The 27,710-nt window shown below is 45.3% G+C and overlaps 1 protein-coding gene across 1 annotated transcript; it reads left to right on the top strand.

Annotated features, from left to right (window-relative positions):
* The first annotated feature begins 5,595 nt into the window (after positions 1-5,595).
* Sash3 (SAM and SH3 domain containing 3) lies at positions 5,596-20,250 on the top strand. The gene is made up of 8 exons (XM_005319319.5): positions 5,596-5,816; positions 12,723-12,818; positions 13,325-13,471; positions 15,541-15,682; positions 16,648-16,796; positions 16,957-17,166; positions 17,313-17,463; positions 18,006-20,250. Exons 1-8 carry the CDS (start codon positions 5,760-5,762, stop codon positions 18,194-18,196), a joined length of 1,143 nt encoding a protein of 380 aa, XP_005319376.1. The 5' UTR covers positions 5,596-5,759; the 3' UTR covers positions 18,197-20,250.
* The last annotated feature ends 7,460 nt before the right edge of the window (positions 20,251-27,710 follow it).

The following is a 27,710-nucleotide window of genomic DNA, read 5'->3' as shown; positions in this document are numbered from 1 at the left end:
ACAAGGTAGAGACACACAGGATATGGGCCACAGGGTCATGTGGCAGAGATTCAGATGAGACCCAGAAAACATGGAAGTCATCAAGGGGATGCTGCAGAGAGAAGGCAGCTACAAATGGTCACCAAGGGCTTCCTGGCTCTGGAAAGACAGGAAACTCATGGTGGGAGCCTGGAGCATCCAGCAGTTTACATGAACTGGGCTCTGGACTATGCATATATCATCTGAGTAGTAACCCTGGTGTCACACACACACACACACACACACACACACACACACCCATAAATGAGGAACACATTATCACTGTTACTGTTTTCATTAAGGCTCATCATAGGTGATGTCACTTACTCCAGGTCATGTAGCCAATAGGAGATCATAGGACAGTTGAATCTATGTCTACCAGCCTCCATTTCTGGGAAGTATTCTTCTGCTTCTGCTCTTCTCTAAAGCTCCACTGTCCCCAACTGTCCACATGGGGTCATGGGCCCACTGCTTAGAGACTTTTCTCCTCATAACCTTAAGACAGAGTCCTAGGCAAGCCACCCAACCCAGCCCTGCCTGCTTCCCCATAGAAAGGCCCTCCAGTGAGTCATGAGCCTGTTTTGCTCTGAGCAACAAAGTCCAGCCCCCTCTTCTGAGGGTAATTACCACAGCTGCCTGCAGGTGTTTTTTGTTTTTAAACAAAACCAGAGTTCAGAGCTCCAGAGATGACTCTTTCCTTCCCAGGGGCTCTCCAGCGTTTCCAAGCTGAAAGCTCTGTGTGCATTGTGCCGGTGCCTGAAGAATGGATGAGTCTCCTATCCCTTGTCTTATTGCCGTCCTCTGCCCTCCTCCCCCTGTAATTTTCCCTTTCCACCCTCTTTGCCTGAGATGACCACCATGAAATTTGCTAATGAGCTGGGCTGTCAAGGTGGGCTTTGCCTTGGAAATAGTTTCAAGGAACTATGTGGTCTCTGCTTGGATATTTCTAGAGACAGGAAGACTATCACTTACCAGGGCTGAATAAGACCATCTAAATAGCCAAAATTTCTTCCTTGAGAATGAACCCAGGCCTTCCAGTTATCTGTTCCTCTTCATTCCTAGCTCCGTAGATAAGTCTCCCTTCTCTACGTGACAGCTGTTGGAAATCAGCTTGCTTCAAATTCCCCACCCAACTCTCTAGGCTAAATATGACAGGTGTTTAGTACTTCACATGTTGACAAGGACCTTTCCATACCTCGTCTCCACTTAATCAGCCCTACCTACTGCAACTGTTGTGCACATGATGCGACTTCCAGAAGCCTGCCATCCTGTTCTCTCCCCTCTGCTTTAAAGTGGTCCTGTGGCACCTAGTGCAACACCCAATCCAAAACAGGGCACCATTCTTAGGGCTGTGACAGGGGGTCTTGTTACAATTCTCTTATCTCCTTATTCAGGAACTCTGCATCAGATCCACTTTAGCCTAGTGGTTAATAGCATGGTCCCTGGACCAAGACCTGACCTGTATTTAAAACTCAGCTCCCAGAACTTACTAGCTGTGCAGTCTTGGGCGATTCAATTAACCCTTTTGTGTCTCTGTTTCTTCCCTGGGAAATGGGGATAACAATAGTACCTGCCTTAGCAAGTTGTTGTAAAGCCCATGGCCTGCCATGCACTATTAGAATTTTCAGCTGGAATATATGGAGAGTTTGTGGAGAGGAAGTGAGAGTAAGAATTTTTTAGGAAGTCTTTCCAAATATAGGTAGACCTCAATATTCAAACTCACTATTTCAAAGCAGGGATGTACTCATTCCAGGTGTGAGGGATGCTTATACAAGCCTGGATCCCACCTGCCCCAGATATCTCACTCATGACTATCTATGGCAGCCCATCTCTGCCCTCTGAGGGTTCACAGTGATCTGGCTATCAGTGGGAAACCCCCTTCCACACACACACACACACACACACACACACACACACACACACACCCTGCAATGCTACTGCTAAATCAAGGTTCTCCTGCCCAACACTTATACTTTTGGGCACATCTTTACCATCTTTATCCCAGCTTAAACTACCTACCACAGAGGGTTGTAGCAGGATTAAAGAATGTTTCTGAAATCTAATGGCAAAGAACAAGTGTTAGGCAAAAGTAAGCTTGCCTCCTACCTAGGATGTCAGCTCCTGATGCATGCAACCTTGGCAGCTATTTATTTTGTCCCTCAAGGTGCCTAGCACAAGGCTGTGCCTAGCACAGACTCCTAGATCTTGCTTGCCAACCCATGATCAAGTTGAATGTGGCCTTGTTCACTGAACTACTGACACAGATCACTTCTTTAACTGAAGGCTCTGTATACTTCAAATGGAGCTTATTAAATGCAAATATATTTCCCAGAAGAGGGAATGTCTATTAAATAAGTGCTTAGGGCCCATTAGCCTGCTGGGACTTGACCCCCTGGGATTCCAGCCAGGGTCTTCTGTTGGAAGAGAATGCCCAGGGGAAGGCAAGTCTACATGGGGCAGACTCTAGAATTCTAGAGTTGTCCAGAGGGTGCAGATCTGAGGGGAAAGAAGGGTGGGAAAGAAAAGGTTTGCTCCCTCTGTCCTAGAGCCTGTCACCTTTCTGTACCTCTCCCAGGTACCTTCTCTTCCCCCCAGGCCTCGGTGGGCAGTCCAGCTCCCCGGTTTGCTGGCTGCCTTTGAAGGCTCTGCGGTTAGTGTGCGAGCTAGGCTGGCTACCGGGGCTGAGCAAACAGGAAGCGGGCACATCCTGCGCGCCAGCCAAGGACGCGCCACCGCTGCGCAGGCCGTGCAGGCCGGGAAGGTTCTGTGAGCTGCTTCCTCCCTTGCATTCCCCGGCCTTCGGAGCACCAGGTGCCCTGAACCCATGTAATCCTGTCCTGTATCCTAGACCGTGATGGGGCTACTCTCCCGTTCCTGATCATGCAGAGCCCCCAAAGGCCCTATGAGCCGGTTCCTATGAGTCGGTCCCTGTGTGGTTTCCAGGCGCTTCCTGGGTGACCTGGGAGGGTCTTTCAGAAGCGACCTGGGGCACAAAACCTTTTTTATGAATCTGTTTAGCAAGCCGAATAGGTCAGAGCTAAAGGAAACAGGGTTTCAGCCTGGTGAAGAAGGACCTCGGTTTCCCTGAGCTCACCCCCAACGGAGGGAAGGTCCAAGGGCACGGGGCAGGATTGGGGGAGGAAGTTAGAAGAACATCTTGGGAACAACAGAGGCAGGCCAGCCAGGAATTCACAAGTGCCACAGAATCAAAAGCCTTAAAAAGGTTCATCCTTTGAATTCTTTATGATGTTCCAAGAGGTTAGGGATCAAAGATGATGCATGTCACTTGGAAACAGGTCTTGAACCAGGGAGGAAGATGTCCCTGTATTACTATACTCCTCATTGAAGATGAATATTCGACTTCATGTTACTCCATGAGTTTATTTCCCTTTTGTTATCTTCTAAGTTGAATTGTTTTCTTTGAATGTTAAAAAAATTAAAAGAGCTGGTGTTGTAGCTCAGTGGTAGAGTACTTGCCTTAGCACATGTGAAGAGCTGGATTCAATTCTTAGCACCATATAAAAATAAAGGCATTCTGTCCTACAGTTTTTTTTAATCTTAAAAAGTGCATACCTGTGCTCCAGCAATTCTCCTTCTGGACATTTATCCTATAAATAAAATTGTGGATGTGAATGAATATTTACCTTAAGGATGATCAACGAAAAGTTTTTAAAAAGTTAAACCAACCCAAGTTCATCAGTAGGAGCCTGGTAAAATAATCATGGTATAGCCACACAATATGATGCTCAGCAGCTATTATAAATCACATAGTTGAAGAACATTTCATAGCATGAGAAAATATTATGTTCCACATGAAAAGCAATTATCAACACAGTTTTTGTAGTCTTTTTTATTTAAAAACAGCTTTATAGAGGTATAATTGACTTTCAATAAACTGTACTTTTTTTTGGTATGGTTGAACCCAGAGGTGCTTTACAACTGAGCCACATTCCCAGATCTTTTTATTTTTAAATTTGAAACAGCGTCTTGCTTAGTTGCTTTGGGTCTCACTAAGTAGCTGAAGATAGCCTTCAACTTATAATCCTCCTGCCTCAGCCCCCTGAGTCGCTGGGATTACAGGCATGTTCTGTAATCACACCATGCCAGGCTAAGCTGTATATTATTAAAGTGTATAATTTGATAAGTTTTGACATATATACACACCCATAAAACCATTATCATGATCAAGATGGTGAACATATCCATCACCTGCAAAAGATTCCCAGTGTCCCTTGTACTCTCTCCTTTCCCTCCCCTCCCCATGTAATGAAAGCAATGATCTTCTTTTCTGTGCAGTATGATTTTTGTAAGAAGAAAAAAAAGATTAATCAGCAAAGAAGTAAATGCTTAAAACAGAAAAGGATATTCACCCAAACAGTGTAGAAAACAATTATGAAGAATTTTTTGAAATTACTTTTTTTTTCTGTTTGCTACATTGTATGTGATGAATACCAATTGCTTTTGTAGTAAGAATAAGTCACAGGGCACAGCGGTGTATGTGTGTAATTCCAGCAACTTGGGAGGCTAACGCAAGAGGATTGCAAGTTCAAAGACATCCTCAGCAATTTAGTGTTGTTATCTCAAATATAACCCTGTCTCAGAATAAAAAATAAAAAGAACTAGGGATGTATAGTTACATCTATAGTTTCTATAGTGGTAGAAACTCCTGAGTTTAATCCCCAGTACCAATAATATTAATAATGTCATTGAGATTATTAAAATATGTGCCACAGATAATCCAAAACATAAGCATCATGCATAGGCATCCAATAAATATCTGTTAAATGGGACATTTGCTGGTGGTGTGGTGGTATTTACAAATGCCTTTTAGCTGTGGTAGTGATAAACATGCATGTAATGTGAGGGGTGTTGACTGTAGGCACAACTGCTCTAGTGATGATGACTGTGGGGGTGATGGCTGAGGGAGGTGATGATGGTTGTAGGGGTGAGAGCATCATGGGGTTGACTGACTATAATATCTGTAAGGGTGACAGCTGTAAATGTGATAGAGGCAACAGCGATGACTGTAGAGATGAAAGCTGAGGGATGTTGACTTGTGGAGATGATTGCTGTAGTGATGATGGCCGTAGGTGTGCTGATGGCAGTGGGGATGACTGCAGGGATCATGGTTGTGAGGGTGATGGTTGTTGGGTTGATGACTCTGGTGATGGATGTTGATAGGAGTAGATAGCAGTGATCATAGCCATTGGGGTGACTGTGGTGGTAGTAATAGTGATGGCCTAGGAGATGCAATTGACCAGGATCATTGACCCAACAAGCAGAGAGTGAGTCCACCTTCCACTTGCTGGATTCTGATCAGTGAGTATAGGGCTTGAGTAGGCCGCATATCTCAAGTTGATTGTCACTTCTTGGGAGATAGAGCAGAAGGACTGGTAATGATTGACATGAGACAACAGAGTAGGGGCTTTTTTCCAATTGTTCGGCCCAAGAGCTGTCTGCATCAGAATCTCTGGAGACTGAAGTTGGGACTTCCTTCCTCCCTAGGGGCCAGCAGGGGCTGCGATTGCTGTAAGAGCAGGTCACGTGGCAGGGCTTCCTGTATGCTGTGCTGCTGGGTGTCCATGGCCCGCACCCCCAAGCTGCCACTGCTGCAGTCGGAGTGGCAGCCGGAGGCTCGGTCCATGCAGTGCCTTCTGGACAGTGTTGGTGAGGCAGAGCAAGAGACCTCTGCATCTTGACACCTAGGAGATCAGGGAAGGAGTCTCACCTCGGGGAGGACCATGTTGCGCCGCAAGCCCTCTAATGCCAGCGAGAAGGAACCCACTCAGAAGAAAAAGGTAAGGAACATCTTTGGAAACTCACTTTTTCCTTCCCTCCTCTGCTCTCTCCTGTCCCTTCCAAGACTTGTAGAAGTGAGAAGAGCCAAAAAGGCCATATGTTGAGCTCATAGGTGAGGCCCATTCTCCTAGGGGCCCAAAAGTTACTGGAGTAACAGAAGTACAAGAGAGATTTTCAAAATCCTAGAGAGACAAAGCCACAGGATAGACTCTTAGAATAGAGATAGAATTCAACCCTAGCAAGATGGATAATGAATTAATATTGGAGACCAGAATCCTAGACTAGAATTCAAGAATTACAAAGTACAATGCTCAAGTTGATTCCTAAGATTGTACTTAATTGTCGATCCCCTGTACTGGTCCTGCTACCTCTTCCGCCCAAGTGTGGCCTTTCAGGAGCCATCTCAAAGCCAAGATGGACCCCACTGGGCCACACAGCCAAAATGCCCCCAGGGTCCCTCCATTTGGCCAAGGCCCAGAACCTGACCACTGGACTCAGCTTTGTTGCAGCTCCCCAGGCCACTGGAGAGGGGCCTGAGATGACCCGGACTCAGGAAAAGGGCCTCCCAAACTGCAAATGGGATATGGGGCACTAAACAGGTTCTTCCCACATGGGGAAAAATGTGAGGAATGAGAAATGGAGCTAGTGAGATGGTGATAGTTGAAGAAGAAAAATTAGGTGGGGGGAGGGTTTCAAAGGCTAGGAAGGAAAGCAGTTTCATGGATGACTGAGTGTTCATGGTCTTCTGGGGCAGATGCCCAACTGGAAGATTCCTTGAAGGCTCTGCCAGATCTAGGTTTCTCTGGTTGGATCTGAGAATGGATTTGATTGTAGGATTCTCCCAGGCAATCAGAAAGTACATACTGTACATTCCAATGGGACTGTTGGACCCTTCCAAAGTAGGTCTGAATCAGGTCCAAGAGGCTTCCAGGCCCAGGTGTGAGTCCTGCATGTCCTCATTGTACCCTGCCAATTTTCCCTGGAGCTCAGCCCAGGTGCACTATGGGGGAGCCCCTTTTTCAGGGAAACAGTTCCCAGTCAGAGGCTGAGACAGCTGAGACTGAGCCTCAGGGCACTGGGGTGTGCATCCTGTTCCATCTCTCAGGTCCTGGGTGGCTGCCACTTCCGGCTGTATTCTCCCCACCCCAGCTGCTTCTCTAAGGTTGCAGTGGTGGTAGGCGGGGGAGGGGAGATTCTTGAATTTTCACACGGGACCTGTCACCCCCCCCAACCTCACACAGTGCTAGTCCCAGCAGGCCTGCCATTGGCTGCCACTCCTTAGCAAGCGGGGCCACTTCCCCTTGTTCTCTGGCTGATGGGGATGGGAAGCAAAGACTGCACTATAGACACTGCTAGGCCCCAAACCACAGTGAACTGGAGGAAAGAGTCTGAGAAAGAGCTGACACTTTAACACTGGGACCCTGTGCCACATCAGGCAAAGGTACCTAGTGACACACGGAAACTAGAAATCCCCCCTTTTTTTCAGCTTTAATTATCAATTTTCTGTGTTTGACAGGTGAGCCTCTGAAATTGCTCACAGGCCACTTCCAGGGGAAGTAAGGCCCATGTGGCACTCTGTGGTTGATATCCTTTAGGGGAGTATAGGCAAACCCTACCCTAACCCTGCCATATCCTGTGCCAGCTTCCAGAGACAAGATGAGCTTGCCTGCACATGCTCCAAGCCCATACTGTGAAAATGGCCTTAGAAAAGCCAAACTTCCAGAATGAAGATACAGCATCTTCCACAGGCCTGGAAGCAGTGAACTGGTTCCATCATGCATGCATGATGACTGTAGTCAAGCCTCTTCTCTCTGGAGACTGAGGTGATATGGTAGAGGGAAGACTTAAAGGCAAGGAAGGTCTCTCTACCTCCCTCTCCACCTCCCTCCCTTCCTCCCTCCCCACCTCCATTCCCCCTTTCTCCCTACCCCTCTCCTGTTTCTTGGGCCTACAAAATGGAGATTGTGCCCAGCAGGGGACAAGAAAGTAGAGTTAGAATCTTGCCACTCTTTAGCTGGAGGACCTTGGACAGTTCATTGATTTCTTTGGGGCTTCAGTTTCTCATCTTTGAAAAGGAGGATAACTTCTGGTCTGCCTACCTCACGAGGTGGAATAAGTCAGCTAGAACAATAGCTGTGAGAATACTCTGTCACATGTGTTCAATGCCCAGGAGGGGGTGCATGTTTTGGCATGGGCAGAGGTAGGAAGCACACTGCAAAGAACAGGCCGTGGTCCCAACTCTGAAGTGGTAGAAACAAGACTTAATAACACAAAGAGCCACCACTGGGGGAAGGTTCCATAGATGCAAAGAACTGTGCTGACTCCTCACTACAACTTTGTGAGGAGGGGCAGATATTGTCATTATCCTTATTTCATACCAAAACTCAAAGAGATGGAAGAACTTGCTGAAGGCTACACTACCAGTAAATGGTAGATCAGGGATTTAAGTCAAAATTTGTCTGACTCCAGAGTCTGAGCCCTTTTCTCTCTCCATGCTTTTTCCCACCTACTGATCTCAAAAGCACTAAGGGAGTCTGAGGGACATAAAAGTTCCAGAACACCAGTAGGAGTGGCCTTCCAACCTACAGAGCAGAGGCAAGAATAGGCCCTCCTGGATGTGAGGGCAAGGACATGGCACCCACTATTAATTATGAAGGACTGGGGAGGCCCAAGGGTCAAAGGACATATCATTTAGCTGCCCTTAGGAGACTTTCACTTCTTTCTGGTTCTTTGATCTAACTTCATTCAAAGGCCAGTATTAGGGTATAGGAAGCAGAAAGGGATTTATCCTGGACTAGCTTCCCCTAAGAATGGCCCGTCCGCAACATACCTTCAATTTTCACCAACTCCCAGACTTACCACCAGGAAAATGGAGAGGAATTTGGACTCCTGTTTGAGTATTTAGCTGGTTCTTCCTTCCAGTCTCTTTCTGCCCCCATATCCCCCAACCTCAGCATACTATTCCACAGTGGCTCCCTTGCCACAGCACACCCTTAACATGACATCCACACCAGCATGTGCTTCATATTTTCAGTACAAGTTGAGCATCCCTAATCGGGAAATCTGAAATGTTCCAAAATCTGAAACTTTTTGAATGCTTACATGATACCACAAATGGAAAATTCCACACCCGACTTCATGTGATAGGTTACAGTCAAAACGCAAGCACACTAAAAGGATTGTCTAAAATTACCTTCAGGCTAAATGTATAAGTTGTATGTGAAACATAAATGAACTTTGTATATTATGTCCCATCCCAAAGATATATTATGTACATGTGAATATTACAAGATATGAAAAAAAATGAAATACTTCTGATCCCAAACATTTTCAATAAAGGATATTCAAGCAATAGCTTCTCATTGCCCACAGGATAACTAACACCCCAAGTTCCTGGGCATGGCTGCAAAGGCCTTCTGTAAACCTTTCTGTTCCACCTCCCACCACAGACACTGGCATACCCACCTTTCCATCACCATGCTTGGAATGTCCCTCTGTCTCTGACTCTTGTTCAAACCCTTCCTAGCTCCACCTAGAGACATCCTACCCCCACTGGCCCAGCTCAAATACAACTCCTCCATGAAGCCATCCTGAGCCTTTCCACTGCCATGCTGCTATTGGCTCCCCTGGTGACTCTGTTCAAATACCACCTACTGTCAGCATTGCACTCAGTCGCTTCTGTCTTTGGGTTGGAGTGATCCCAAGACAGTGATTGTGTGATGGGGATGTAACTCAGTGGTAGAACTCTTGCCTAGCATATTCAAGGCCCTGGATTTCATCCCCATCACTGCAAAACAAATAAATAAAAATAAAGTGGAGTGGAAAATCCTTTTTTTAAAACACTTCTCTGCCATACAGAGAAGTGCATAAATCATAAATGCATCACTCAATGATTGTCCATAAAGTGATCATTCCCATGTAGTCAGCACCCAGATCAAGAAACAAAACATTTCCAAAAGTCCAGAAACTTCTCCCATGCTCTGCCTGTTGCTAAATGACCCCTTTCCCCAAGGGTAACTATTTCCCTGACTTCCAACAGCATAAGTATGTTCTCCTGGGTTTTGAACTTTGTGTAGCCACTGAAATATTTGCATATATACTCTTTGGGGGGTGGCCTCTTTTGTTCAAGAGTGTATTGGTGAGACTCATCCCTGTGTTGGGGATAGTTGTATTGTCTCATTGCTGGGTGCTATTCTCTTCAGTGAGTCTGCTGCAATCAATCTATCTTATCAGCATTTGATGGGCATCTGGATTGTTTCCAGTTAAACTGGAATTTGAAGGAGGAGAGAAACTATGGTTGGCAGAAAGAAAGGCTGAGTATTCCAGGTGAAGAAATGCCCAGGGTAAGAGTCTAGAGGTGACTCACACAAAAGGCTAAGCTAAGGTAGATGCTTTGGGCTTCATATAACTGATGAGGAAACAGCAGCCTAGAGAAGTTAAGTAACTTATCCAGCTTTACACAGCTGGTCAGATGTGAAGCCTTGCCATCTGACACCAAATGAAGAAACTGAGGTTCTGAAAGGTTAAAGAAGTTGCCTAAGGTCACACATCCCAAAATTGAACTCATCAATATCTGATGCCAGAAATATAGCTCTTTCCAAGAGTCCCAACATGCTCCCCTTGGACTTGAAAAGGTGGTACCACCTCTCCTATATCCATGACTCCCAGCAAGTCTTGCCCCAAAGGAAGGCCAGGCAGAAAACTCAAATGGGCTCAGGGATTTCAAGTCATCCCAGGGTGGGGTGAGATACACCCTGGGGTCACTGAAAGGTAGTCGGGATATCGGAGCTGCCCTTGAGGTTAGAAGTAGTCCTAGAAAAAGGCTACCCTGATTGGTCCTCACTTTTGATCACCCAAAGAACATGTGCTAGTCCTTTCCATCTCACCAGACTGAAAAGTGGCCAGCTGGGCCCAAGCACCAGCAACAACTTCATGGCCCTTTTGGATTATCTCCTCCTGCTTTGGGCTAAATCTGGGACAGAGGAGCCCATGAGCCAAAGGTACCTTCTCCCAGCCCCCAGACCGCAGATTAATGACAGGAAAAGGCCTGGGGAAAGAGCTGCGATTAGAGGGCAGCCGAGCCATGAGTTTACTCTTCCCTAACAAAGCCTACTTCTGGCCCCAGGCCTGCCCTCCTGCTTGCTTTCCAGCCTCACCAGTCCCTGGGGCTTAAGGGGCGACTCTCAGCCTCCTGATCTGCAGATCAGGCTAAAGGGTGGTGAAGGGAAGGTCACAATAGGCCCCATCTGCCTATAAATAGCAGGCCAGCCTGCCCTCCTTGGGCCCAGGCCAGTCTAGTGCCCACCCCTCTCTCTGTTCCCTCTTTTCCATGCACTAAGAGGAGGAAGTTATCCAGGCAGCTGCATCCTACCATACAAGAGGAGGAAATAAATGGAAGGTGGAGGAGAGAGGGGAAAGAAAGGGAGAAAAGGAGGAATGAATAATGGCAGGGGAAAACCTAGGAAGGAGAATGGAGTTAATGTATGAGAACCACAGCAGTCACCCCATGGTCATGTTTCCCCCTCTCTATATCTACTCACAGTCCCCTTTTCTGGGTCCCCAAGGTAGTACAGAGGAGGCTTTCTGACTGAGGCTGCAGATGCCCTACCCATGAGGTCCTGATCCTTCTAGAGTCTGCTTGACCTGACCATTGACCTAGTTTCTGGTCAGTTACCTCTAGGAATGTCTGGTTCCTGATGCTGGATTGTTGGCAGCTTTGGTCAAGACTAGCAAAATACTAGACAGCTATATTCTTGTCCCCAGGAGTTGGGACAAATTGTGGATGTGTTGGGGGGCAGGTGATATTGCCTCTGCCCTAGGGGCTTACCACTGGACACATATACCCTCATTTACTAGGAAAGAGGATGTGAAACCTTTAGTTTTGTGTGGGTTTGGGGCTTTGGTTCCTCAAGTCCTTATCTTGGTTGTCTGCAGTCTATCCCGCGCTATCTGTCTGGCCATCTGTGAACCCCGGTTCCTGTGTATATCTTCTGGTCTTGACTGTTTATCTTGATACAGACTCAGCCTCAACTTCTTGTGTCTATGGCCTGCCCCCCCTTACCTGTATTGCCTTGGTTTCTGGCTGCTATCTTAGCATATTCATGTACATACAGTGAAGAAAGCTCATTTCCTGAAAATAGTCTCATCAACACAATAGGGCATGCCTTAAATTCCAAATACAAAAGTGTTTGGCAAAAGTCAAGAGTTGCCAGCTCATCACATGAGTGGCTAAGTTTAAAAGCTGAAATGAATAAAGAGAAAAATGGCAGCTTGCTTTAACTAAATTAGCCCCAATCATTTGTGTTCTAAATTTATAGGCACCTTCTATGAGTGAGCTTCTACTGTAGTTTTTCCAGAAAGTCTAATAATAGGTCTTTCTGGCTTCTAGTGGGATGGTCTGAGACAAGTTCATCGAGCAGGAGGCCAATATGTTTACCCCAATCACTAGGGTTGCAGAGCTGGCTCAGCGTGGGCCCAGGGCATGAAGGCCAGAGCCAATGAGTGTGGGAGGAATTTGCTCTCAGTTAACTTGTGGTAAGGTTTTCATATGTGCTGAGGTACACATTTACTCAAACCCATTCATTCTTTCACTCAGTTATTGGTGGAAAGTTGAGCTTAGTCTGGGGCTTTACTGAGATCTGAGGCTTCTGAGTCAGGAACTTGATCAGTGGCCAGGGATAAGGTGAAGAATAGGATGAAGTCACATAGCTCAAAGGAAGCTTGGCCCTTCACCTCATTAGCCCTGGGCTTTTAGGGCACAGGTGGCTCTGACCAATCGAGAGAGAGAGAGAGAGAGAGAGAGAGAGAGAGAGAGAGAGAGAGAGAGAGAGAGAGAGAGAGAGAAGACATCAGTCCTGGGGCAGCCATTTTAGTGCCAATGATTGCAAAATGTCTGTTTTTTCCAGCTTTCCCTTCAGCGCTCCAGCAGCTTCAAGGATTTTGCCAAATCCAAGCCCAGCTCCCCTGTGGTGAGCGAGAAGGAATTTAATCTGGAAGATAATGTGAGTTTCAGAACTTCCTTGTGGGATCTGTCTAAAACCCCTGGGTGGAGAAATAGGGGTGAGAGGGAGGAGAGGGAAAAGGAGATAATAGGATTGTCCAGGCAAAGCCTCCTTTAAAAAAAAAGTTTAGTTGAAGATGGACACAATGCCTTTATTTTATTTATCTTTTTATGTGGTGCTGAGGATCAAACCCAATGCCTCACACATGCTAGGCAAGTGCTCTACCACTGAGCTACAACCCCAGCCCTGCAAAACATCCTTTGACACAGAAGACCTACCTGCCCAACACCAAACTTATGAGCTCCAAGTACCTGCCTGTATTCTTTTCTATAAGAAATTAAGTAGCAAATTAATTGCAAATTAGTAGGACTGAGGACAGGGCTGGGGCTAAGGGGGAAAAAGATGGGAGAACCCTATCTCCTTCCCACCTTTACAGTGACCCAAAGTATCTCTTTGTACTCCAAGACTAGGACCCAAAGAGGTCACCTCCTCTTTTATTGTCACAGATTCCAGAAGATGACTCCGGTGTCCCCATCCCAGAGGATGCTGGGAAGAGTGGCAAAAAGCTGGGGAAGAAGTGGAGGGCAGTGATTTCCCGAACCATGAACAGGAAGATGGGCAAGATGATGGTGAAGGCCTTGTCAGAGGAGATGGTGAGCCCTGGGGATCCAAGAGAGGGGAGCCAAAGAGGCTGGCTCTGGCAGGGGGTGACAGCAACTATTCAGGCCTGGTGGAAGGGCACATGGGAGGGAGATCTCACAATCAGCCATGAACAGTGTAGCAATGCAGTCCTCGGGGCTAAGAGGCTGGCTAGGAAAGGGCTGAGGTTTGTGGAGGGATGAAAGGCTAGGCTAGGCATAGAAGCTTCCTGCAAAGGTAGGCCTGTGGGGAGGGGCAGCTGAAAGGGGCATGAGATGACTGGAGGCAAATCCATCTACCTCAAAGCTTTGCTTGGAATTAGTCCCTGGGATTGGAAAGACCTGATTATAGGAGGATATAGAGAAAAATACAGATCTACTTAATTTTTGATGGAGTTACATCCTAATAAACCGTGAGTTGAAAATATCATTAAGTCAAAAATGCATTGAAAACTAGGTCCGTGGTGCACATCTGTAATCTCAGTGGCTTGGGAGAATGAGGCAGGAGGATCACGAGTTCAAAGCCAGCCTCACAATGGCAAGGTGCTAAGCAACTCAATGAGGCCGTGTCTCTAAATAGAATATATTAAAAAGGTTTGGGGATGTGGATCAGTGGTCGAATACCCCTGAGTTCAATCCCTGGAATTAAAAAAAAAAATCAGAGCTTAGCGACACAGTACACAGTCAAGTGTCAGTTGTTTCCCTTCATGATCTCATGGCTGACCGGGAACTGTGGCTCACTGCCACTGCTTCGCATCACCAGAGAGGCTCATACTGCATAGTGCCAGCCTGGGAAAAGATCCAAATTCAAGATTCAAAGTGCAGTTTCCACTGAATGCATAGTGCATTGGTGCCATTGTAAAGTCAAAAGATTGTAAGTCAAACAATCATGAAGTTTGAGACCATTCATAGAGAAAATTGAGAAGGTTGGATTCAGCCCAGGGAGGAAGGTGACACAATGGTGGGGCAGCACAGTCCAAGGAACTTGTAAAAGCTTGTGGCTATTACCAAAGGCACCAAGCAGTGGTGTGCTAGAGTTGGCTCAGATTGGCTTGTGAGAGCAGTTGTTCAAATTGTGAGGAATTTTGCAAGCCAGTTGTTAAATTAGATCATTATGAAAAATAATATTATATAAATTTACAATTAAATAAATTATATTAAAGGCAAGAACAAGGGCTGGGGTCGTGGCTCAGTGGTAGAGTGCTTGCCTCACATGTGTGAGGCACAGGGTTCGATTCTCAGCACCACATAGAAATAAATAAAATAAAGGTCCATCAACAACTAAAAAAAAAATTTTAAAAAGCAAGAACAATACCATAAATCTTCAAAATTCAGCACTTCCTAATCGTAACACTACCTGTTACTCTCTCAGTGTTATTCATATTTGTGTCTATGGTTATCTGTGTAGTGGAAGTAACGTAACTATTTCTTCAAGCAACACATCCAGTGGCATCACAATGGTGGCTTGATGTTGGCCATGGTAGGGAGAATTTACAGTATGGGAATAGACAAATCTTGGGGCTTTTATTCCCAGAGAGCCAGCTGTTAAACAGCACCACAGAGATGTGGTGAGATGGGAGGAGCTCTGGAGTCAGGCCAACATACTTGTGGGTTCCCATGGATCTTGGCAAGGTCACTCTTCATCTGTGAACTCAAGCCAACTATATCAATTATCTTCTAGAGGCACTGTGAGGATAAAATGAAATGGCAGGCAGGCCTGGCTCTTAGAAGCACAGGCAAAAGGTTTGCTCTCCAGCACCACTGTTTGCTTGACTGGGCCATAACAATAGTCCTGAGTCCAAGTTTGTTCACCCTTGGCCTTTTCAGCATTACATGAGCACTTGAAGCTGATAAAGCATGTTCACTGGGCACACCTGTGAGCCTCGTCCTGTGAGGTAGGCAGGATAAAGATTGTCATTCCCATTTTTACCAAAGAGGAAACTAGGGCTGGAGAGTGTCACTGAGCCTATAGGTAACATAGCTGGAGTTTGAGCCAAGCCCAGGTCCAGTTCCTCTGCACTTAGGTCGGACCTGTGTGCACCACAGCCAGGTCACTGAGGGCTTTCTGCCTAACATCCCTGCAGGGAGACACGCTGGAAGAGGGCTCAGCCTCCCCTACATCTCCAGACTGCATCCTGGACAGTCCTGGCCCTGAGAAGATGGCTCTGGCCTTTTCTGAGCAGGAAGAACGTGAACTCCCAGTGCTCAGCCGCCAGACATCAACGAGTGAGTAGGGGAGGAGGGAGGACACCTGCCCAACTTGGAAGAAAACTGGGTTAGGGCCAGGCAGATGGGTCTCTGGGAAGGGGAGGTAAGAGAGATGAATATTTACTGTCTGCCTGTTGGGAACTTCCTCAGCACTCTTCATATTAAATCTTCACAACCTCATAGGATCACTACTATTATCTGCCACTTTATTGATGTGGAAACTGAGGCTCAGGGAGGTTAAGTGACTCACTCAAGGTAACCCAGTACCGAATTTGGATCTGACCCAGAGAAGATGCCCTGCCTGGAGGAGGGCTATGAGTTCTGGACTGCAGCTCTCAAGAGACTCCTTTTTTTGCCCCTTAGTCCCATTCCAAGTTTTCTATTCTTTCTGTGCCTCCACAGACACCTCCCTGTCACCCCCTCCAATTGAAAGCCATCTAAAATGCCCATCATTTTACTCTTCCAGGAAGAAAGTGCCCATCTGAGTTTCCATGGGATATTGTAACTAAATATTTAATCTTATTAAATAAAGAAAGTAAATTATTAACATAAGGTGTGGCTTCCTGGGTGTAAGAAGCGATGGAATGGAGTGAGATCTGGTGTATAATAGACCCAGTGCTATCAAGTATAAGGTGAGAGGCATTGGGCAGGTCGCTTAGCCCATCTGGCCTCTGGTTTCTTCATCTATTCCTTGAGGTGTTGGCCCAATTGGGCTTCAGAGGCCCTCCCAATTTACCCATTCTTTGGTCTGTGAGTCATTTCTATTCCTATTGTCAACTCTTCATTATCTGAGGCCCCAGAGGTAAAGCTGTGCTTTTCCAGAGTGGCCAAGGTGATGAGTTCCAAATTACTCCTACAGTTTGAGGATTGCTCAGCATGTACCCTTGAGATTTCTAGGCAGGATCTCTGGGAGGTACCTGCTGGGCACTGCCCCAGCTCTCCTGGGACAAAGGTGAGCCTCCTCCCTACCCCATCTCCTACAGGCAGTGAGCTCTACAGCCCCAGCCCTGGCTCTGGCAGCTTCGGGGAGGAACCATCTGCTTCCCAGTACACAGGGCCCTTCTGTGGTCGGGCACGAGTCCACACCGACTTCACTCCCAGCCCCTATGACCACGACTCACTGAAACTGCAGGTAAGGTTGGCATCCGGGCCCCTTCAGAGCCTAACAGACTGCAGCCATAAAGGAGGCTGGACTGAGTCATGGCAGGACAGTATCAGCAGAGGCCAAAAGACTCCCTCTCCTCTTTCCTGCACTCCTCTCTCCTGTCCTCCTTTCTCCTCTCCCCCCACAGAAAGGAGATGTGATCCAGATCATTGAAAAACCACCTGTGGGCACATGGCTGGGCCTGCTCAATGGCAAGCTGGGCTCTTTCAAATTCATCTACGTGGATGTACTGCCAGAGGAGGCTGTGGGGCCTGCCCGCCCCAGCCGCCGACAGAGCAAGGGCAAGAGGCCCAAGCCTAAGACTCTGCACGAGCTGCTGGAGCGCATTGGCCTGGAGGTTTGAGCTTGGACCTACATTAGTATCTAGGAGCAAGAGAGGCACAGTTGCCCCTGGGATGGAGATCGACAGCCATGTGTAAAGGGGAGGTTCTAGGCTGGGATGGCTTATAAGCAGCAATGTCACTGACCTACCTCTGCCCCCAGGAGCACACATCCACCCTGCTGCTCAATGGCTACCAGACACTGGAGGACTTCAAGGAGCTGCGGGAGACACACCTCAATGAGCTGAACATCATGGACCCACAGCACCGGGCCAAGCTGCTCACAGCTGCAGAGTTGCTGTTGGACTATGACAGTGAGTGGCTTTAGGAATGGGGTGATAGGCACAGTTGCCAGTTGGCATTCCGGAGAGCAAATGTTTGCCTTAGTTCTGCCCCTGACTATACTCTGCCCTGGAGCTCCCTGCACTAGAAACTTTCCCCACTTGAATTTGAGTTTCAGGGAAAGTTTGTGGGGAAAGGGGTTTTAGGAGTGATTGGACCCAGCTCCCTTTTGGATCAAAGGAAAGACTTAAGGCCAGAGAAGGTAGGGCACTTATACAAAGACTTAAAGCTGAATAATACAGCCAGGATTGAAGCCCAAGTTGCCTGGCTCTAGTTCAGTGCAAAAGACTCATTTGATCTTGATCTCCTGGGCAGAGCAGACCTGAAAAAAAAAAAAACTGGAAATGGTGAGAAGAGGGGCAGGAGTAGTTGAGGGGGCAGAGGAACTAAGTGCCTACAGGAGAGTTCTCATGGTCCCTACCCCCATGGGGGGGGTCTCCTTGCAGCCTCTGATTCCCCACCTTAGGACTAACCCCCCCCCCCATATTCTGTTTTCCTCCCTTATCCTTGGCAGCTGGCAGCGAGGAGGCAGAAGAGGGCGCTGAGAGCAGCCAGGAACCAGGGGTGCATACAGTGTCAGAACCCAAGGTGGATATCCCACGGGACTCTGGCTGCTTTGAGGGCTCAGAGAGTGGGCGCGATGAGGCAGAGCTGGCAGGCACTGAGGAACAGCTGCACAGCCTCTCCCTCACTGGGGCACCTTGAAGTGGAGGTGGCACAGGCCAAGGCTGGGCCTGAGCTGCAAAGGCCACAGAGATGGACCCAGCCTCCTATATGGCCTGGGCCCAGAGGACTGGTGCCCAGCCTGGACCTGCTTCCCCAGTCAAAGGCCTGGCCAGGACGCTACAGGATAAATTGGAGTGGATATGGAGCTGCCTAGAGGCAAATCCCTTCTGCCAGCCTCCCTCCCTCCGCCAGCGACTGACAGCACAGCCCCTCCTGGTACCACCCACCATCAACAGCAAACAGGGCACTAAGGGACCTGCCAATGTCCCTAACCACCAAGGCCCCTAAACCCGCCTCATCTGCACACCATCCATCTTTGTTACGCTGCTCCTAAAAAGGGCACCAAGTCAGAGTTTCAGAAGTCTCAAACTCCTAGAGAAGTTGACTGTTTCAAAGGATTCTAGTTGATCACAGATGAATCCAGAGGTTCCTAAATAAGTTTTCAAGAAAGCTGCAAGTATCATTTCTACTTCCCTTCTCCCTAACCTTCATAGAGGTTTGGCGGCTAAATCAGTATGAGTCTTTTTTATTTGTTCTACTATCTACATGATAGTAGAATGTATTTGGACATATATGGAGTATAACTTCTCATTCTTCTGGTTGTACATGATGAAGAATTACATTGATTGTGTAATCATATATGCACATAGGATAGAAATGTCCAGTTCATTCCACTGTCTTTCCTATTCTCATTCCCCTCCTTTCCCTTCTTTCCCCTTTGTCTAGTCCAATGAACTTGTATTCTTCCCCTCCCCACCCCACCCCCTTATTGTGAATTAGCATCACATATCAGAGAAAACACTTGGCCTTTGTTTTGGGGGGGGGATTGGCTTATTTCACTTACTAGACAAAGGCACCACAAACATACACTGGAGGAAAGATAGCCTCTTCAACAATGGTTCTGGGAAAACTAGAAATCCATATGTAGCAAAATGAAATTAAATCCCTATCTCTCACCCTGCACAAAACTCAACTAAAAGTGTATCAAGGACTTAGACATTAGAACAGAGACCCTGAGCCTTATAGAAGAAAAAGCAGACCCAAATCACTATGAGTCTTGAACCAAGTGCCTCCTCTCTCCAAGCTTAGAATTGATCAGGGTTAGAATGAGTAGTCACTGAGGGCCTTAAAAACTCTGACATTCAGTGACTTTAAATATCTGCTCTCCTGCTACCTGTGGCCCAGGACACAGTGGAGCTTACCAAGGGGGTTGGAGGGGTCCTGGGGCTTTCAAATGAAATCTCCTACTCATCCACTTTATACCTTCCCATGGGACTCAGGCTAAGCTTCAACTTCCTCCAGCTTAGTCCATACCTCATACAGTATGTGTCCCCCTTCTGTTCCTGACCTCCTCAAATAGATTTCCCACAAGGCTGATGGCAGGTGGTCATACCTGACTTCCAAGGGCAAAACTGCCCCTCAGAAGCCAGATGCAAAACTGGGTGTACACACCTGTAGTCCCAGCAACTCAAGAGGCTGAGGCAGGAGGATCACAAATTTGAGGTCAGTCTAGGAAACTTAGCTAGACCCTGTCTCAAAATAAAAAATAAAAAGGGCTGAGAATGTAGCTCAGTGGTAGAGAGCCCATGGGCTCACTTTCCAGCACCAAGAAAAAAAGAAAGAAAAAGAAAAAGAAGCAGCAGCCAGTGCAGGTCTGGGTCCAGACTTGGCCACTTGTATAGGTCCTTCCAAGCAAAGAAAGCACTAAGCTTGACACCAGGAAGTCCACTGTCCCTACAGTGCTTCACTAATGATTTTGGTGTTCTCTGAGCCCCAGAAAGTGATAAAAGTATGTTGTTGGGGACCTCCCTTGTCCCCAGTAGCAAGTCTATGCCTTGAGTCTCACAGAATAGCCCATTCCTGGTGCAAGTCAAACGGTGCCCATTACATCTAGGACTGCCTGCTTGGTGGACGCATTTCTTGACCTACTTCCAGGAACTTTGGCAAAAGTTAGCTTTGGGGAAGGGGTTATGTATAGATTTGAGGGGATAGACAGAAGCAATTTGGTAGCAATAAATGTCGGTCAAACTAAATTACTGTCTCCTCTTGTCTTTCTTATGGAGAGAGGATTGTTGGGAGGGTAGACCAGTCTCTTTCAAAGCTAGTCTCAACAAAGTGTACCTCTGTGGTCCTTTCAGGGTCATCTTTCCCCTCCATGAGGATGCCCAGTGCCCTTGACTCTGCTAACCTAAAGCTCCATCCAAAGCCTAGCTGGCTCTGTACTTCCCTCCTCAGAACAGGGCTCAGGATCCTATGGCCACAGGCCTTACTGGGGTCTGAGAGTAGTCAGAGAGGAAATTATTTCCTTCTTCATATAACAGCTCATTTAAACAAAGCCCTTAAAGATCTTCACCCCTGCGAAGAAGGGCCTACATTGGGGGGCTGTCCAGGGTACAAGTTAGGGAGAGTAACATCAGCAGGACCTTTCCTCTTGAAGCACTCTTCCTGGGACCTAACCTGGGCCCACTACACTACACCATCTCCTGGGAGGTGGGATGGAATCAGAGACCTCTGGCTTCCTCTCTGCTTCTGCAGCATTAACTGCATTAGGAAGAATACACTAGAATGAAAACCATCACCAGAGTTAGAACAAGATCATGCTGCTTCCAGACTGTTCTCAGCAGCACTCATCCCACTGTGGATAGTGACTGTGAGCATCAGGAAACTGCAAGCATTATTTTCACTCAAGAAACAAGAGCCCTAAGGGGACTGGATAATTGCTTCAAAGTCCCAAGGGGACTGAATAATTGCTGACTTTTGTGAGTGCTGGCACTGAGCACTTTACATATATTATCTCATATAATCCTCAGTGTCCCTCTGAGTTAGATACCATCCTCATTCCAATTTACATAGGAGGAAACTGAGGCTCTGAGAAGTTGAAGAGGTAGACTAGGAAGTGATGAGAGCGAGGAGTCTGCCTGACTTCCCAGCCCATATTATTTTATTTTTTTTTTAGTTGTAGATGGACAAATACCTTTATTTTGTTCATTTATTTTTATGTAGTGCTGAGGATCGAACCCAGGGCCCTGCACATGCTAGGCAAATGCTCTACTGCTGAGCCACAACCTCAGCCCCAGAGCCCATAATCTTAACCCCTATACTACATGGCTTCTGAAAGACCTTATCCAATGAGCTTTTCAAAATCTGTGGGCACTTCTCAAGGCAATTTGACCCTTTGACAGCCTTTTCCCTTCCAAGATTTGTCTGTTAGCAAGAGCCACACAAGTTTACAAAGATATATGGACAGAGATGTTAATGACAGCTCTCTCTGTAACAGTAGGAAATTGGAAACAACATAAATGGTGAATTAGGTAGATACATTATGGTGCACGGGAATACGAGGCAACCATTAAACACAATATTGTGGAAAACTAATGATGGGGACAAGTCTTCATGATATTTTTACTCTTAAATTTTAAAATTATATAAATAATGTACAAACATTTTGTTATAAAAGAAGTTCATATAATATCAAGAGGAAAAGCAAGTACTTAGGCATTTTTATAGGGTGATTCTGTTTCTATCCAAGAAAAGGAAAATGTACATGGAGAATACAGTGGAAAGATGCACACCAAATGGTTATAGGTGGTGGTGTTTTTTTTTTTAAGAGAGAGAATTTTTTTAATATTTATTTTTTAGTTTTCAGCAGACACAACATCTTTGTTTGTATGTAGTGCTGAGGATCAAACCCAGTCTGCACGCATGCCAGGCGAGTGCACTACCACTTGAGCCACATCCCCAGCCCCAGGTGGTGGTGTTTTGAGGGGAGTAGGTAGGACTTTGGCAGTGAGAGCTAGAAGTGTTCACTTTCTACATTCATGTTTCATTAGGATGAAACAATATCTGATTCAAAAATATCTGTTACTTTTGTTATCTATCCCCAGTTCAGAAAAAACGGAACAATCTTTGAAAAACTAAAGCTAACAAACAAATAGGGCCAAAACCTCTGGTCTCTAATCTACGGTTGTAGCAAGGGATTCTGGAAAGATGGGGAAGTAGGATTTAATAATGCCCAAGTGCTTTAAAATCCATACACCTCAAAGGGCACCTATTAGAGAAGATTCTTTGACCTTTTAAAACTCCTGAGTAGGGCTAGGGGTATACTCGGTAGTAAAGTACTTGCCTAGCATGCACAAGGCCCTGGATTTGGTCCCCAACACCACTGGAAAAAAATATGTGGGTAATGTCTATCTAAACTGAGGAAAGTAAAATATTAGGAAAAGAGAAATGCCTGAGAAAATGGTGTTTTGAACTCCTCCCAAGTCCTAGGGAGGGGGTTGGGAAGTAGGAGGATGTCTCTAGCTATAGGGCTCAATTTGGCCTAGAGGGTAATTACAGGCTTCAGGTAGTTAGCAATACAAGGGCTCCAGTGCTCACAGGAGTTTGAGAGGGGCAGGTGAGGAGGGGCTTCAAGGAAATGCAGGCACCAGGCCAGAACCTCAGGGGCAAGAAAGGCACTGCTGAGCAGGGCTACAGATCAGCCTGAAACTCTTCTTCTAGTGAGTAGAATCTCCTCTAGGGCAGGTGAGGCATAGCATTCAGGAGCTCAGGACAATCTGAGTTCAAGTCCTCACTGTAACACCTCTAGCTGAGTCACCTTGGACAAGTCACTGAACTCCTTAAATCTCAATTTCCACATCAATTAAAAGGGGATAATAGTACTGGTCCCCAGAGATATTATGAAGAATTACTAACGCCTATACTTAGCACAGTGTCCAGCACAAATTCCCAATGAATGGCAATGTCTTATACTTCAATTTGCACCACCCTCCATTTCACTCCCTTCAAAACATCTCACTTCTGATCACTAGTTAGTACAGTGACCAAGAACAAAGGCTTTGGAGTTGAAATGTTTTCAAATTCTGGCTCCACCACTTACTAATCACATGACTTCAGGCTAGGTTACATGCATACACATTTCTTTTCTGTAAACTACTGTGATCTAACAATATCTACCTCTTGGGGTTGTTAGAGAAATAAATGAGATAGTGTATATTAAGTTTCTAGCATACAGTGGCAATAAGCAGCTGCTATTTGACCTTTCTGTAACCTCCAGGCTACTGTGCTCAATGCTGGGCACACAGGTGGTCTCAATATGTGCTTGTCTGCATACTGACTGACATTAGGACCTGACATAGCCCAAAGACAAACCAATATCCAAGCCCCTAGATGGTGTGGGAATTGTTGAAGGGCTGATAGAGAGTGCCACCTCTGGTGCTCAGAGAGGCTAGTGATGGAGAGAAAGCTGACCTAAAGACCTGGGACAGCCCTGGCTCTACCCAGTTCCTAGTAGGATGGGCATTAGACTCCCATTAGGCAACTCCCCTTGGACTTCTTTCTGCTAGAAGGAAGAGGAAACAGGCTCGATTCAAGAAGAATTAGGATTCAACCGGCTCATCCCCAGTTCAGAGTGAGAGCCATTTTCACCCCCTCCTTCCCATCAGGGAAAGCAGCTTGGAGTATCCCAGCCAAACTCGCTCCCCTCCCATAACATTACCATAGACCATCCCAGGCAGGTTCCCTCCACGCATTCCCTCTCCTTCCACCCCTTCCCTCTCCTTATACCCCCACTGCCATGGCTATGTGATCTGATACATGGCACTGAGGCTCCAGCCCCTGCCTGTGGCCATCCAACTTCTCACTCATGGAGCTTCCTACTCAGGCTTCTCACAGAAGTGGAGGCTACAGTTGGGCTATCGGTGACCAAAGGCATTAAAACAAAAGCTAACGACTGTTGTTTGTCAGGGGGAAAAAAACCCACACTGACCCTCATAGTCCCAAAAGGGCCCAACACCTTCCCCCTTCCAAGTCAGGAAATTCAGGATGAAGTATGAGGTTTCCCAGCTGGGAAAAGAAGGGCTCTCCCAGCCCTCCTTCCTTCACAATAGAAGCTCCCTTTGCTTCTCACACAACAGTGGCCACCTTACATATTATTCAGCCAACAACACAATCAAGTGGGAAGGAACTGCCTCCCCTCTAGTCCCAGCCAAGACTCCTCCTCCAGGAAGGACCTAAATAAATGGAATTCTATAGTACTTGATATGTAGGCTTCACCTTTTCCTATAACTTCACAGTGACCAATATAGCATTTGTATACCATTGCCTCTGGGACCTGCCTGGGATAGCGTCAGAAAGTTAAAAAGAGCCCAGGGCAATGGCCCTCACAAAGGGACAGCCAACTTGACTGTGGGAACCTGGCAAAGCAACTTCCTGACTTTCTGTGCTAAAGAAATCCCACCATCAGTTCAATACAAGTGCAGGGTTCTGGAAAGAGATTTACATTTAAAACAAAAACCCAACAACCACCCCCATGTCAGCCCTACTATATATAGTCAGCCTTCTGCATGCCTAAAATGGACATCAACAGATATATTAATCTAAAATGGCAAACAATCCTAAAATCATTGTCGTTCCTCAACTTACTTACAAGATAGCATGGTCAGCAATGCAATTTCTCCTAAAGTTAATACTAGCACATGGTCAACATTCAACAAGTATTTATTGAATATGAAATAAAGAAAAGGATCCTTCCATTAAGATGAAAAATGACATTTGCAGTTATTCAAACTCCTTCCTTTGTCTATACCTGCTTGGAAGAGGGGCAATGGGTAATACTGGAGAGCTCTCTAAACTGGAAGTAAGTGCATCTTCATTTTGGTCTTGGCTGTACCAGTAATTCTTTATGTGACCTTGGATAAGTCATTGTACTTAATTTGGAAAGAACACAGACATGTGAGCACAAATGAGCTATATGGATTATATGATTGATACATTCCCTTCAGCTTTGTTGTTCAACATAACCTATATTTTATGACAAATAACCATCATGTCTCTTATTTGGACACAAAACTCTAATTCTTTCAGCCAAGTTACAACAGCCAAATAGCTGTAGATATATAGCCAAAGAGATAGGCAATAACTGGCTGAAAAGACGGTAGAAAATGAGGGTTTAAAGAAAGCAAAGGGGAATGGAATGTGAAGAAGATGATTCCACTCCATGTTATAAAGTTGTAAAACCACTTCTAAATTAAGGGTCCCCTCATTTCCTGGCCCATGGTGGAATGTGAGCTCTAAGTTCTAATTTATTAATGGATTAAAAACCACCTAATATCAGAAGAAAAATATTCAAAGGTCTTGGACAGACAATTCATAGAAGAAATAAAAATTGTAATATAGGGCAGAGAAGAGGGGCAGAAAATGTGTAATTTCATGATTAATCAAAGATATATAAACTACATGGCACTAAGATATGTTTACAGCTATCAAATTACTGTACCAAATATTTGCATGAGATGGACTGAAGCAGGTTCTCTGATACACTGCAGGCAGAACAAACTGCGACAGCCTTTCTGTAAAGCAATTTGACCATATTTACCAAGAGCATTAAAATAGCATTTTTATTTATTTAAAATAGCATTCTCTTTGACACAATAATTCCACTTCTAGTAATCTATCCTAAGGAAATAATCACAGATATGTCCACATCTAAGGAAGTTCTCACAATATTACTTATAATAATGAAAAACTGGAAACTCCTTAATATCAGATTCCAGGGGGAAGGTTATGACTGTTTTGTGGAGTCATTAAGAAATATTTTCAAATAATGATATGGAAAATACTAAGCAAAAAAAGCAGATTTATAAAACTATATTTTATAGTTGAATTCCAGTTATGTTTAAATGATTACATGCCAAAAAGACTAGAAAGAAACAACCAAAGCATAACAGTGATTACTATATCTTGGTGATAAGTTTATAGATGATTTTTAAAAAATATATTCTTACTTTTCCTGTACTTTTCCAATGTTCAACAATGAGCATATATTACTTTAAAAATTTTTAAAGCATATTAAAGGTGTGAGGTGAGAGACATGTTCATTTATTTTCTGCTTGGTCTTTATAAATATTTTGAGTGAGAAAGGAATCTCTGAGGGCTGGCAGCATAAGTCACTGGTAGATTGCTTGCCTAGCATGCACCATGCCCTGGGTTTGATTTCCAGCACCACTTAAAAAAAAAAAAGATAATCTGGTCCAATGGTTCTCAATCCTAGCAGTCCAATGCTTCCTTGCTAGTTAATAGTATTTTAAAGCACCTTTTACCCCAGCCCAAAATGAACTTCATTGTTAATATAATCTGATTATACTTATAATTTAAAAAATACCAATGTAATGTATAGTTAGGACAATTGGCCCCATTGTTCCTTCCACATCCCAAGAATACCAAAATCTATAGATGCTGGCATATGGAATAGTATTTGTATAGGAATTAATTATCCACATACTCCTGGTATGCTTTAAATCATAGCTAGATTACTTCTGTTACCTAATACAATGTAAATGCTACACAAATCATTGTTGTATTGTTTAGGGACTAATGATATGAAAAAAAATGTTTGAATATTTTCCATCCAAGGTTAGTTAATTTAATCTATGGATGTAGAACCCACAGATATACAGGGTTGACTGTACTAAGAAAGTAATTTATAGTAAGATTATATGTATTTTAATATATAAATACCTAGGCAAGACTACACTAAAACATACAATAAAGTGTGAAATTCTCCCATCTATCTGTAGAATCCCTGTTGAACACAGGTGCTAGAAATGTAGGATCATTCAGATAGGCTGTGCTGGCAACTTAAATACCCATGAATGGCACTACTTATAGTGGCATGGTTTTTGAAAGTCATGAATAACTCATAGTAAAGTTTTGAACAAAGTAAAATACCATCTTCCCCCAATTTATAAGTTTGCATTCCTGGAAATTCTTATATATATGAATTTTGTGTTTATTTGTGAAATAATTAAGCTCAGGTAGTCATTCCAGTTTTTTCCACCTATATGCTTTGTAGGACATTTGAAAGTTTTACAGATGCAGATTTATATCTCCCATTCCCCTTTCATATTTATCCAAAACAAGAAACCCACAAAGAGTCAAATACGCTCTCTCTCTGAGTTGGGCTCGCATCCTTTAAAACTAATGATATTCAAAGTTTGAGCCTTTGAGACTATTTCTAAAACCTGTCACCTAACAACAGCAAGAAGTTCCTAGAATGTATTCTCAAAAGTGACACAAATGCCTTTTGAATTATTGAGAATAAGACTTTCCTTTAGTAGTACCAAGTCATGAGAACAAATTATCACTTTTTAAAAACCACTTACTGTGATCCCTGAGTGATTTTCCCTAGGCTGGCCTCAGCCTCAGGAGTATAAAATGAACTGAGCTGGAAGAAAAGGACTAACAGGGCCAGAACATGGGGAGTGGGGGATCTCAGTTGCTAGGTTACCACTTGAACCAATCCAAGTGGTCCCAGAGGGGTATCAGACACAGGCCAGGTTCCTCTCTGGCCCACTAAGTTGAGGGCCCTCTCAAAGGAAGGGGGTCAAAAAGTGGGGGAGAGGGTCCCGATCACTCACACTAGACACAAGTAAAGAAATGAGGCAAAAGCACAAAGAAACAGACAGCCCTGTATTTCTAAGACCATTCAAGTCTC

Source organism: Ictidomys tridecemlineatus, chromosome X (genome assembly GCF_052094955.1).
Source record: "Ictidomys tridecemlineatus isolate mIctTri1 chromosome X, mIctTri1.hap1, whole genome shotgun sequence".
Lineage (NCBI taxonomy): Eukaryota > Metazoa > Chordata > Mammalia > Rodentia > Sciuridae > Ictidomys > Ictidomys tridecemlineatus.
Note: the sequence above shows the minus strand (reverse complement) of the source record. Positions and strands in the feature narration are given on the sequence as shown.

Bases quoted from the DNA above. Each gene is read 5' to 3' on its own strand.
- Sash3 (XM_005319319.5), top strand. From the start codon at position 5,760: ATGTTGCGCCGCAAGCCCTCTAATGCCAGCGAGAAGGAACCCACTCAG. The intron at 12,819-13,324 runs GTGAGTTTCAGA...TTATTGTCACAG, and splicing joins AATTTAATCTGGAAGATAAT to ATTCCAGAAGATGACTCCGG. The intron at 17,167-17,312 runs GTTTGAGCTTGG...CTCTGCCCCCAG, and splicing joins TGGAGCGCATTGGCCTGGAG to GAGCACACATCCACCCTGCT.